The following is a 13,852-nucleotide window of genomic DNA, read 5'->3' on the forward strand; positions in this document are numbered from 1 at the left end:
TGAAATGTACTGTATTAAACTACTATTTTCTCCCAGGTGTGGTTCTAGTGCGAAGCCCAGAGAAACAGGCTGGGTTTTTACACGGGTGCAAAAGAGCTTGTTTCCAACAGATTGAGGAACACAACTGTTCTTATAATGACCGTCTAAACAGGGCGACACATGGCTATGAAAATTGGATGTAAAACAAAACCGGTTTTCTGTTCCTATGTGAACCCAGCCTTGAGCTCTCCGACCTGACTGCCATCGGCCCCTTGCTGGGCCAGAACAAGAGTATGTATCATAATTGCTGTGAACTATCAAAAGATGTGTATTGTGCACATGTGCTGCCTTATATTAAGTAAAGATGTGATTTTAAATATTGCCTTTATTCAGCCTCATGCATTCATGAAGAAAGTCACCTTTCACCTTCGCAGGGCCCCCACATGTATAGTCTATACATTATGCTCCATCATGCGTGAAGGAAAGGGGGGGGGGGGTCGTTTATGATTCCTTGATTGTCATCAGTAACGGCTTTCCTTAGTACGACATCATACGTTGAGCAGATGGATTGCAATGAAATAAATGGACTCGAGCTGGAATTAACGTTGGATTCCTCTTACGAGAAGAGAAATAAATTCCAATTATTTGATGTCGATCTGCTAGATCCATTTTCCGTTTGTATGACGCAATAAACACCGAAAGCATATTGATTCTTGCGTCTCGAAAGCAATCAAATGCACTTGAGTGTTTGTCTTGATCAACATAACAAGATAGCTCTGCCGGAGAATTTTCCCCGATGCACAGAGCGCCACATCCGGTTTAGAGTGGAGTGCAACTTGCCAGAAATCCACCAGGCGGCGGTATTGAGGCATTGAAATATCAGACAGGGTCCAGCTGGCTCCCGTAGCCTTCCTGGATGAATTATGAATGCCGACAGCGAATAAAGGAAATAACGATCATAAAAACGAGTAAACTCGTTGACGTTATTAGATTGGCGGGCAATAACGAGTAAACTCGTTTTTGGCGCAGGATGTGTTAATGATTTAGTTTTGGTTTATGATGACATGGAATCATTCAAATAATGACATAGTAAATGTGTTTTGTAAGCACACTTCTCTCCCCAAACGTCGAAGGCCCGCCTACGATTCCCCTTACACTGAGACACATTGCTGTGTGTGCGGGTGTGATGACACTTTGGACAGGAAACACTTGAGGTGAGGTTTCAGTTGCAATGTTCACGCAACCTCTTTCCTCTCTGAGCTCTTCACACATCGGCCTGTCCAGACACACACACACACACACATTATAATTCAGTGTTGAAATTCTGAGTAAGGTCTGAATCTAGGCTTTGTGATGACTAATACATAGTTACGTTTTTTCCTGTGAAGTGTTCACTGAAAACAAAATCATTTAAAAAAAAGTTTTATTTACATCAGTTGGAAAATATTTGGAAACAGTTTTGTTGCACTAATACACTTGAATCCATACTGCTTTTTTGCAACGTGATTGTCTTCGAGGTTCTGTATCAGTAGGATAGGAGGAGGTGTTCTGTTTGAGTCTTCAGGGTTCTGTATCAGTAGGACAGGAGGAGGAGGAAGAAAGGGGCAAGGAAACAGGAGGAGGAGGTGATGAATGGTGTTAAAGAAGAAATGTCATCAAAATTGGGACTAGGAGTTATGCCAATAAGAGTAACTATTCTGATCATAGGTCGCATGTTCTCCACTGGTATAGAATATATGTAGTATAGCTATAGAACTTTGCATTATAGTAATATCTAACAGCAGAAATCGTATCATGTTATGAGTCTCTGAGACAACATCTGATCAAATAGTCTTAACGCCTAATGTGTAACAATTGAGGGGTCCTTGACACCAAGAAAGTTGACAACAACTGCACTAGGCAATCCTCCAACTAAAACTCACTTTCTTTTTCACTAAAGGTCAAATATGTTTCACTTTAAGAGCTTGGAGAAGCTAAGCGTTAAGAACATGTTTTAATCTTAGACCTAACTGTCGGGAAGCTACAGCATTGCATCCTTTCGCCTGAAAACAGTTAACCCTTTCACGGCCACGCTACAGAATGTTAACCCTTTCACTACCACACACTACAGACGGTCATTTCAATGGATTTTTATTTATCTTTTAATACATACACAGACATGTATTGTGATATGAGGCTATACAAATTAATTTGACTTCATCGTCCGATCAAGCCGAAAAGCCTTACGTCTGGTATGATCCCCAATTGGATTTAGCTCACTGTGATCCCATGAGCTAGTCTGCATCCCGAGGTGGTCAGAACTCTATAATATGGAGGGATATATAATATATATAGTCTGGACACAATCTGACCACAATTCACATGAATTTATGAGCAATATAAAGAGATGGAGAGGAGGAGCAGGGGAGACGCCTTAACGGGCAGTTTCAGTGTGGACACACATCAATGCAATCTCACTACTTAGGATCCTTATGATCAGATCTCAAAAGTTGCATTGAAATTATGTGTAACTGTAGATGATTATGGTTCTACCAGCCAGGTGTTCTAGCCAGGTTCTACCAGCCAGCTGTTCTAGCCAGGTTCTACTAGTCAGGTTCTACCAACCAGGTGTTCCTAGGGTTCTAGCGTCAGAGGGAAGCTGAAGGTCTTGTTCCCCGCTCTGCAGCACAGCTCCCGACAGTCCAGCCTCAGTAGGAAGGAGCCCTCCTCGTGGTTATCCACGAGACTCTGATAGGACAAACACACCAATAACCAGGGCTGCTCATTCATTGGAGTGTAACAATCTCAATACAGAACCAAAAATTCAATGAAAAGAATGTACATTTAATACAGTGTATTGAAGTTGAAATCTGTATAGACGATTCTCCTCTCATTCCCCCCCACCCCCCCATTTGTCATCTGAACTAGGCATCTGCTTTAGGGATGAGCCCGAATCCCAATATGAATTTAAGAAAGCATGGATAATGAGATGGACACAGATATTAATATTATTAATATTAATTAATTGTATTATTCTGTAAAGAAAATTATGCCTAGGCGCACCATCTGTTCGCCATCAAAAATGACCTATAGGACTGCCATCAAAAACGACCTGTAGGACTGTCATCAAAAACGACCTGTAGGACTGCCATCAAAAACGACCTGTAGGACTGCCATCAAAAACGACCTGTAGGACTGCCATCAAAAACTACCTGTAGGACTGCCATCAAAAACGACATATAGGACTGCCATCAAAAACTACCTGTAGGACTGCCATCAAAAACGACCTGTAGGACTGCCATCAAAAACGACATATAGGACTGCCATCAAAAACTACCTGTAGGACTGCCCTGTCTCTTCGTTTGGACCCACGGAAATATTAGTAACCTTATTTTCAAAGGCTTGCATTTTCTTGAGTTTTCCCTCGTATCTCGGCTGTGCCATGCCGAGCAATATCTCCCCTACATTTTCAAAAGCCTAGAGAAAGCTTTGTCTTGGCTTAAATCATCATCATGAGTTATGCCTGTGAAATGTATTATATTTCCCGCATGTGTGCATGCCTTTGGAGACCTATTTTATTGGAACCAGGGCGGTATCCGCTCCTCATTCAGCCCACAAATTTCATAATTAGGCCATTTATTATTCTTATGTATGAATAATTCATTAGATGATAGACTTTAGAAACAAAATGTTGAACATGGGCCAATTTGAATGAGTAGAAAAGGCATTTCAAAGCAAAGAGAAGAATTCTAAAAGAAAAACACACGTCTGGTATAAACCACACCCACTTCCGGTTTCTACCCGAATACAGATACAGATCGTTTTGTTGGTTGAACAGATACAGATAATGAAGTCTCTGCACACCCCAAATATGCTTGCATCCTATCAGTGTTAAGGGGGAGGGAAGGGTATGCTATTCTCACACACACTGCCAAACCAAGCTATGTAGTGTACTGTATACATAGAATATATAGTTGGAGCTCTGTAGTAGGAATATATTTTAACACAAAGAATCGAAGATCGCAATTCTTTTTCTTTTTTGTATTGATTCTGAAGATGTGTGTATCGTGACACCGCTAGTAATTAACACTGACCACCAGCCAAATGCTGGATGTCAAGTCTATCAAGTCTAGCATACTACAAAAACCTAGGGGTCCACAAAGACGACTTCAAACTTGAAATGGTAACAACCGATGAGGTACTCAAAAAATTGAGCGCCCTCCAACCTAACAAGGCCACTGGCCATGACAACATCCCCTCCAAATTCCTCAGAGAAGCAGCAGCCGCCATCACCCCAGTCATCACACACATAATAAACCTCTCTATAAAACAGGGGCACGTCCCCAAGGACTTCAAAATTGCGAGAGTGACCCCTCTGCACAAAAAGGGCAGCAAATTAGACCCAGGCAACTACCACCCTGTTTCTATTCTTACCTCCATCTCGAAAGTCATGGAGAAAATAGTCTACGAACAGGTCGAAAAGTACCTGGCGGAAAAAAATCTAATCTACGAAAAAGATCTAATCTACGAATTCCAATCTGGCTTCAGAACGTCCCACTCCACTGACACATGCCTCCTCTATTTGAACGACCACATCAAACAAGAGGTGGACGCGGGCAAATACTGCGGCATGGTCATGCTGGACCTACAAAAGGCCTTCGACACTGTCAATCACTCCATTCTAATGGACAAGCTAAAGGCAATTGGTTTTGATAGCTTATCAGTGAGCTGGATGCAATCCTACCTGGAGGGGAGAGAACAGATGGTAGAGGTAAACGGTACTCTATCCCCCCCCCCTCACAGTGAGCTGTGGTGTTCCACAAGGAAGCATACTAGGACCGCTACTCTTCCTAATTTATGCAAATGACATGTCGTCAGCCTGTGACTGCAACTTGTTCCTGTTTGCGGACGACTCAGCCCTGCTGGTCTCTGACAAGAACAAATTGCAGGTTGAAAAAACCCTCAGCACGGAACTAGGCAAAATCTGCATATGGCTCGCTGATAACAAACTATCATTACACATGGGCAAAACAGAGTCCATTCTCTTCGGTTCAAATAACAAACTCAGCAAGACCGACGGCTTCTCAGTTACAGTGGGTGACAATATTGTCACAAGGAAAGACGAAATTACCTACCTGGGTTCCATCCTAGAGGCAAATCTTTCCTGTGACAAAATGGCATCCAATGTAATAAAAAAAAGTCAACCAACGAACTAGATTCTTGTACCGGATCTCCTCTCTGGTAAACAAGAATACCCTGAAGACTCTGGCAGGAGCACTCATTCAAGGGTACTATGACTATGCGTGCACCTCATGGTACCAAAGCACCTCAAAGGCGCTTAAAACAAAATTACAAACATCACAAAACAAACTGGTCAGACTACTACTTGACCTGAACCCCAGAACCCACCTCACCCCTGCCCACTTTGACAACCTAGGATGGCTTAGAGTAGACGACAGAGTACAGCAACTTGCAATGGGCCTGGTCTTCAAGATACACTATACGACCGGGGTGCCCATGTACATGTCAAAATACTTCCCAAAGGTCAGTGAATACCACAACCACTACACCAGAGGAAGCTCAACAAATCATGTTAAACCCAGATTCGGCTCAAACAAGGGACTAAACACGTTTCGCAATTATGCCACAACAATGTGGAACGCCCTACCCAAAGCTGCAAAGGAATGTGAATCCCTGCCCACATTCAAAACCGCTCTTAAAGAGCACCTACAGGAGGCTGCAATTCGAAACTGGCCACCGTAAATGCCCAAAACCCCCACCACCTCCTAATAGACAGTCTCCTCCCCACCGCATGTATATATTCCCTCCCCGCCGTATGTATATTTCCCTCCCACCCACCCACCCCCTCCTAATGTACAGTCCCCTCCCCATCATATGTATATACTCTGTCAGGATCTAGGGGTAACAGTACTGTATATTTGAATACCGCTTATGTCACAAATGTATCAGTACTAAATACCTGTATGTCCCTATGCCATAAATGTCATGTATGTTGTGTATGTCATAAATGTCTATATGAAATGAAAATGGGGGACCCTGATGGAAACAAGACAAACGTCTTTCTCAGGTCTGCATCCCCTTAACAATTGTATGTATTGTACCCATTCTGCAATCTGTTAAATAAAGTTTTCATTCATTCATTCATTCATCAATTCTACTAATCACTTTGGCAGGAAACCAGACTTGGCAGACATATTAGGGGAGGCAGAGCAGACTGAAAATGTCTATAACACAAGATTGAGAACACTTATATATATATATATATATATTCATAATTTAGCCACGATGACCAATCAGCCCTGTTGCCAAAAAGATTAACATGATTGAATACGGTTTGGTACATCCCGTTTATCCCTGCAGTAAAGACTAAGGTAATGACAGAGTTCAAGGCTGGGGGGGGCTAAGGGCATTATGACGACATCTCCCTCGTTTGCACAATGACTGAATTACTGCCTCATTAGCTGTAGATTTTGGATGACATATGAGGGAAATGAACTACTATTGGTCCGAATATAAGACGTCCCTGATTATAAGATGACCCCTCCTTATTGACGACTAATTCTTGGAGAAATACTTTCCAAAAAGGACCAAATCTAATAATATAAGCTGTTATTTTGATCATCTTTTGGTAAGATCATCTCCTAACACTACACTCTGTAACATCATATTTCCTGGCTGCTCGACAGTTGTTTGATGACTGCTTCGTTGATCACCACACAACTCAAAAACTTTGGTGATCGGGCCTTTTCTCGCACTGCACCCCGACTCTGGAACTCCCTCCCTCAGTCCATCAGAGACTCCCCTACACTCTCCACCTTCAAAGCTCGCCTCAAAACCCATCTGTTCTCCCTTGCCTTCAACCCCCCCCCCCCCCCCCCCCCACCCATAACCCCCCCTCCAACCCGATTGATGTCTGTCTCCTATCGCTCTGTCTTTTTGTGCTATCTCATGCTGCTTTCCCCTGTTCCCCCCATGGTCTCATGTTCCTTCTGTTTTGTTTCTTTGTTTTTGTTTCTTTGTTTTTACTATGTTCCTAACTACTGTCAGCGTCTTCGGGTCATTGAGAAGCGCTATACAAATAAAATGAATTATTATTATTATGATCTTAAAATTGGCATCATAACTCCTCTTCTGTTGCACCTGTCACTGCAGGCTGTGTGTGTGTGAGAGGGAGACGGAGAGAAAGACAGAAGAGCATTGCTGGGCACTCTCTGACTAGACTCGGCATATAGAAGAAATGGATCCTACACGGACAGACCTGTCAAATACGGACGCGTGCTAGATGGCAGTCGCTTACGGCCCGTTTCGACCGACTCCGGCCAAGTCTAGCTGCTTTCCATTAATTTCCAATGTAGAGAAGCATCTGCAGCCACGAGATACGTGTGAGGTACTGCAGATGCTCCTCTACACTGGAAATTAACTGAATGCAGCCGCGCTGCTAGACTTGGCTGGAGGTGGTCGGGAAACGAGCCTCAGATGGAGCAGAACGTTAAGCGATTAAAAGAAATCTGCAAACATGCGAGAACGTCCCTTTTAGATAGTACATCATTTTCTAAAACATATCCTCTGAATATCTTTAAAACAGTCCACAGAATGAACCAAGCAAGCTCGCCTTAGTGGAACAATCCAAATCCGTGTCCCAAGTTTTCCATCACAAGCATATAGCTAGCTCAAGCGCTTGTCGCATAGAGAGGGGATTTTGAAAATGGCGGCAGAGAGCGAAAAGGAGACAAGAACTGGGTGGAAGGGAAGTACGGAAATAGCCGGCCATTGGGAGACTTATACGTCCCTATCCTTTCAGTCAGACTAGTGTGTCCCAAACCAAATGTGAACAAATGGCCCACTGTGTAGGTGGGAGGTGATGGTGGTGAGGACACAATACCTGCAGCTCCTGAAGAAAGCCGCTCATCTGCTCCACAGTGTCCCCAACACACCAGCCCAGACTCACGTGGAATGAGGGATCCTAGTACAGAGGAGAAGGGGAATCAGGAATGAGGGATCCTAGTACAGAGGAGAAGGGGAATCAGGAATGAGGGATCCTAGTACAGGAGAAGGGGAATCAGGAATGGTGTAAGTGCTCTGTGACGCTCTGTTCAGTATTAAGTGTCCTCCCAACACAGTCACAACCATACTGTCTTGTCACACTGCAGACATAGATATGCATGCTAATATACTATATGTGGAAAGTGACATGTGTAGTCTTCTATCTGTCTGGGATGTCCCTGTGCATTGTATGCCAGGTCCTGTTGTCATTGCGTCAAGTGTGTCTGTCTGTATTGTGGAGGTTGTGGAGGGTTTACATCATGGTCATCGAGACAAACAAATTCCTCTACATTCATTGTATTTGGCAAACGGAGCTTTGTAGACAAAGTGAAGGAGGAATTTGCTCTTTTGCAATGTTTGTTTTGTAAATAAATAAAAAACGAGGCTCAGACATTACATTTATCGGTGGACTTCTACACTCGCACTACTGCTGAAATCTGTATTATTATTATTTTGTCAATTTACAAAAAGGTGATTTCCATACAGCTCCTGTTGTTTTCAAGATGAGTGGCATTCATCCCCCTTTCATGCGACAGTAATATCAAAACACGCAGAGGCACTCTACAAGAAGGGCCAGAGCCGACTCTACTTCCTCAGAAGGCTGAGATCTTTCAACTTTTTTTTACTGTATATTTTATATTAGAATGTATATACATAACATAGGAAATGTGAATTTATTCTTAGGCTTATTTTATTCTTTATTCTTAGGCAATCTTTTTTGTTATTCTTATTCGTGACTTTGTTTTGTCCACCTAAATGTTTACTGTGAGCGATTTGTAGTGCCAAATTTCCCTCTAGATGATTAAAGTATTTCTACTCTATTCTATATGCGTTCTGTCTACATTAGTAATGGCATGGTTAAATAGGGCAACTGGGGGCATACTGTACGTGAAGTGGTGGTTTGGGCCTCTAGATACTCAGGGCCATGAGACACTATAGCTGTAGCTATGTACTGCAGTGATCAGTAACCTCTAGATACTCAGGGCCATGAGACACTATAGCTGTAGCTATGTACTGCAGTGATCAGTAACCTCTAGATACTCAGGGCCATGAGACACTATAGCTGTAGCTATGTACTGCAGTGATCAGTAACCTCTAGATACTCAGGGCCGTGAGACACTAGAGCTGTACTGCAGTGATCAGTAACCTCTAGATACTCAGGGCCGTGAGACACTAGAGCTGCACTGCAGTGATCAGTAACCTTGTAGAATGTGTCCAAGCGGAACTCCGTCATGGTTTTGTCCACCGACCGGACCAGCTCCCGCAAGCCAGCGTGCCCAGTAGACACTTCCATCGCCAGGAATGTCCTGTAGGACCAAGAAAGTGAAGTGAAGTGAAGTGAAGTTAAGGATAAGGTTGTACGTTATTAATCCTCCCGGTACTCTGGTTTCCTCACACACCAAGACTATTCCTCTTCATGACCCATCCTAACCACTTAGGAGCAGTGGGCAGCTACAGACAGGCTCCAGCAGGGGTCCAACTCAAGTTGTCATGCCAGTACCATGGTCATGTATGTCTTTTGGTGCGGGAGGAAACCGGAGTAAACCCACACAAACCTGGGGAGAGCATCGAACCCAGGACCTTCTTGCTGTGAGGCAATAGTGCTAACCAATACACCACCGCACCCCCCCCCCCCCCCCCCCCATTCCCAATATACTGTTGATGGACGGGCAATCATGTAAACACAGACGTAGAGACAGACGAGGTGACCATAACAGACTGAAAGTCTGGGAAGGAGAAAGATACATACAGGTCAGGCAAACAGGCAGGCCACAGACAAGACATACAGACCCACCCACCCTAGGACACTACAGACATCAGAAATCCCTTCACTGTACCTGGTCTTCTCTGCGTTACAGTACACCTTCAATCTTCCTGCCGAACACACAAACCTGGCAACCAGAAACACAGACAGTTTCAAATAAAAAAAATAATTCCATCATTTTGAGTGTGTTATGTTTCAAATTTCAAAATGTGTTGTTAACTATTCCTCCCTCCCCACTGAAAAAACTACTTCCCCACGTTGTTGCCGTTAATAAGAATGTGTTCTTCTTTGTCATGGCTGGGTAAATACGAATTGTTTATATGATATCAAATGACCATTTCTAAAGTTTGGATAAATTAGGTTCTATGAGTTTGTCGAGTTATAAGCATATTATTTCTAATTATTATTATTTTATAAAAAAAATTGTAATGTATTTTAAAAGAGAGAGAGAGAGACAGAGGGAGATTTGGGTAGATGTTTATATACTGATGATGATCTCAAAAATGTTTATACTGGATATCAGTATGAGAATGTATGAAGCCTTTGTGTGCAGCAGGCATGACTGCAAAAAACCCAACCATGTGTACAGCAGCATCCATGGGCACTGACCTCTTACAGTGAGCCAGGCCGGCCCTGAGGCTCTGTGTGAAGGGCTGTATCCAGTGGTGTGTCAACACCACCGTCTGAGAGAGGCTGAGGTGGAACTCCTCCTGCCGGGTCAGAACCGCCCCATGGGCCCCCACCGCCGACACCAGGTGCTCCAGCAGCTCCTCAAACTCCTCCTCTGGGGGGTCTGAGGAGGAGAGGAGACAAGAAAGAGAGAGCAGCAGAGGGGAGAGAAGATGAATGGAAAGGAGTGAAAGAGATGAGGACACGAAGAAAGAAGATCAAGATTAGTCTTCTTAAGATGAAATGATATGTAGGCCTATTTTTACTTCAATGGTGTAAGTCATCACTATTCAATTAACCCCTCCCACCCACTATACACAGACTTGGCTGACAGGAGGAGCATGTTCAGTGCTAGGCTCACACTACCTAAATGCAGCACTGGACGGCACAGGAAGTCCTTCATTCCGACAGCCATCAGACTATACAATGCATCACTGTGCCTCACTGCATCACTGACTCTTACTTTTGAAACAGCACTGTGCAATATTTCACCTACTGTAGACTTCAGTATATTTTTACTGTATTTATTTACTGTATATTGTATTCCATTTTTATTCTATTTTATTCTATTCTTATCTGTAAAGTGTCACAGCCAACTAAGTGACACTGGGTATGACATCCTGATCTTATATATGATTATGGGGAATGTCTGTAGATTCTTCCTGGACAATGGAATAGAAACACGTTATGTGTAAACACATTTTAAGTGCCACCAGTCAACGAGTGACACTTTGTATAAATGACATCCTGTTCTCTCTGTCCCTTGTATGATTTAATAGGTTTATTGTATATATCTGTTTTAAATCTAGGCATATGTTACTGTAGGTGTCTAGATGTGATATGTATTCATATATATATATATATACATATATATGTGTATACGTATATATATGCATATACGCTTTGAACAAGTATCTAGGCCTGGGCTGGTAATGCCCAGTCAGAAAGGAGTGGAGAAGAGAGGGGCCACTATAGTCGTATAAACTATTTTTCACATGTAATAATTATGGAAACATATATACTGTTGGTATAAAGGTATATATATATAATGCTATATTAATTATATGTTTCATAATTATCTGCTTAAAAAGAATGATATGCTTGGCGATGATACCTACAGAAGGTATCATAACCCTTGCCTGTTATGCCTGTTTCTCTTACTGTTAGAGTGAGTCAGAACGAGAGTGGCCCCATGCAGTAAGGGAGTGAATGGCTGGAATGTAAAGGCCATGAAGAGGGAGCTCCAGTCAGAGGGGCATTGTATTCTTATGAACTATGCATCTGTCTCTCTCCCTCCTCTCCGGCCGGCAGACGCATTAAACTGGTTAACCCTTTGTGGGGTCTGAGTGAGATGGGGAGTGAAGGGACTTTCCACAGCAGAGAACAAAGGAAGTCTGTTCCAGCGAAAACGTTACAATTACTTTCGAGTTACGGCCTAGTGGAGTAAAATGGGAGGAGAGCCAGTCCCCACGAGCCGTGCATTGACTGGCTGGTGAAATGACATCACGGTGACAGCGCTGTATTTGGACCAATAAGCAGAAGAGACCCTGGGGCCCTTTATAAGGGCCAACTGGCGAGAGCACAGGGGGATTTTTACACTGAGCTGGAGAGAGAGGAAGAGGCACAAGCCGTGCCAGATCAGACTTTTTTGAGAGATGAGAAGAATGCTGCCAGACACGGGGCACAAGCCGTGCAGAGATGAGATGTTTTGTTCTGTGCATATTTTAACTGAAATGGACACTTTTCCACTTCAGTCTCTTCTTGTAACTAGCTTTTTCTAATTAAAATTACCTCTTTATAATAATTTATAATAATATAATAATAATAATAATAATAATTTATAATTTAATATAATTTAGGACCTACTCCGAGGTCACCATTTGGCACACATGCGAACCATGCATACAATGCGTATCTGCGATTAACCCATCCCGTCGTCCTTCCCCCCCAAGGGCAGCCGGGAGCAGACAGGCGCCACGTGAGCCGCGCCAGGGGACCAATCCAAGTGCTCCTGTCCGTCTTCGTCAAGGACGCCACAGCGTTAGCGATCTTGTTGTTGTGCATGTTTTTCCATTGGGTTTATCTTATCGGGGGGGGAAACCCTTGCGAGCACGGGGAGAACATGCAAACTCCACACAGAAAGGCCTGGGAGATACCCCACCTGGGTAACTGGCATCATGGAAACCTGGTCCCCAAGCGGGATTCGAACCCTGGACCTTCTTGCTGTGAGGCGACAGTGTTAACCACTACACCACCGTGCCGCTCGTATCCTTTGTATCTTTTCTTCACTCTCAGACGGCCGGGTAAGCATTGAAATGTGTTCTGCATTTGTAACTTCACCCTGTTGCATTTTTGATTAATGATAATATGTGTAAGTGGCTTTATCCCTAGCTATAATGGGGATATAACTATAACTATAGGCTTTATCAAGTAGAGTAATAGGAGACATATGATTATGTATTAATGCAAAATAGAATAAGTGGCTTTATCCCTGCATTAAGGACTAAAGGTGGATTCTGTATAATGGGATTATCAAGTAAATCCATACAGTGATAAATACGTGTAACGGATAAGGGAAATGGACCTCATCTAATTAAAGAGAGTCCGTCCCAGTGCAAATAAAATAAAAGATTCCGCAACTTCAATCACTCGACGTTAAAGGTCGATGACTGACGGGGGTCGGAACGGTGCATTCGCTGTCTCTTGTCGGTCAGTGGTAACAACAACATTTTGTAGACTCGGTTGGTTCTGCGTGTCAACCACTTCACAGGACGCTGTTTGAGGTGTAGATAGGCAGACCAATGAGTTATGAAGTTATCGATCTGACCTAAGAGCGAGCGTGGGCATTCAACATGGCGTCCCTGGGTGGTGTGCATTTATACTAACCAAAATAGGTGCTAAACGGCCGAAGAAGACAGGACTACTGTCAAAAGCCTCTGGAGTAAAATTAAATCACAGATTTGGCTAAAATTAAAGTAGAAAGCTCTACTGGCGACTCGAGTGGAAGGCTCTACTCGGGGATATCACAAATGAATAGAAAGCTCTATCTTGGTGATTAAAGCAACGTTTACTCACAACTAAAGGGTAACATAATGTTTATAGAGCTCTGGGGGGAGTTACAAGTGCAGCATAATTTCGTGCTTTGCCCACAGGAAGCGAACTGGCCCTACCCAAGGCGAGGGCTCCCTAGCCCAAAGACACTGTTTGTAAGGAGGAGAGAATGTATGTGAAGCGAGTCAAAACGGCCGTTCACAGAAAGGCGAGGGCTCCCTAGCCCAAAGACACTGTTTGTAAGGAGGGGAGACTGGATGTGAAGCGAAGCCAAAACGGCCGTTCACAGAAAGGCGAGGGCTCCCTAGCCCAAAGACACTGTTTGTAAGGAGGGGAGACTGGATG

General features: G+C 43.5%; 1 protein-coding gene across 3 annotated transcripts in view; it reads right to left on the bottom strand.

Annotated features, from left to right (window-relative positions):
* Positions 1-1,417: 1,417 nt before the first annotated feature.
* usb1 (U6 snRNA biogenesis 1) overlaps positions 1,418-13,852 on the bottom strand; it is a 31,256-nt gene continuing 18,821 nt past the window's right edge. For all 3 annotated transcript variants that reach the window (XM_084317458.1, XM_084317459.1, XM_084317457.1), the window contains exons 4-9: positions 10,397-10,580; positions 9,861-9,914; positions 9,224-9,329; positions 7,862-7,942; positions 2,584-2,706; positions 1,418-1,547 (exon numbers count right to left, since the gene is read on the bottom strand). In XM_084317458.1, the coding sequence (XP_084173584.1) occupies positions 2,593-2,706; positions 7,862-7,942; positions 9,224-9,329; positions 9,861-9,914; positions 10,397-10,580 (539 nt within the window). In that variant the 3' untranslated portion in view covers positions 1,418-1,547; positions 2,584-2,592. The remainder of the gene's footprint in view (positions 1,548-2,583; positions 2,707-7,861; positions 7,943-9,223; positions 9,330-9,860; positions 9,915-10,396; positions 10,581-13,852) is intronic.

This window comes from Notolepis coatsorum, assembly GCF_963971535.1.
Source record: "Notolepis coatsorum genome assembly, chromosome: 6".
Classification (NCBI taxonomy): Eukaryota; Metazoa; Chordata; class Actinopteri; order Aulopiformes; family Paralepididae; genus Notolepis; species Notolepis coatsorum.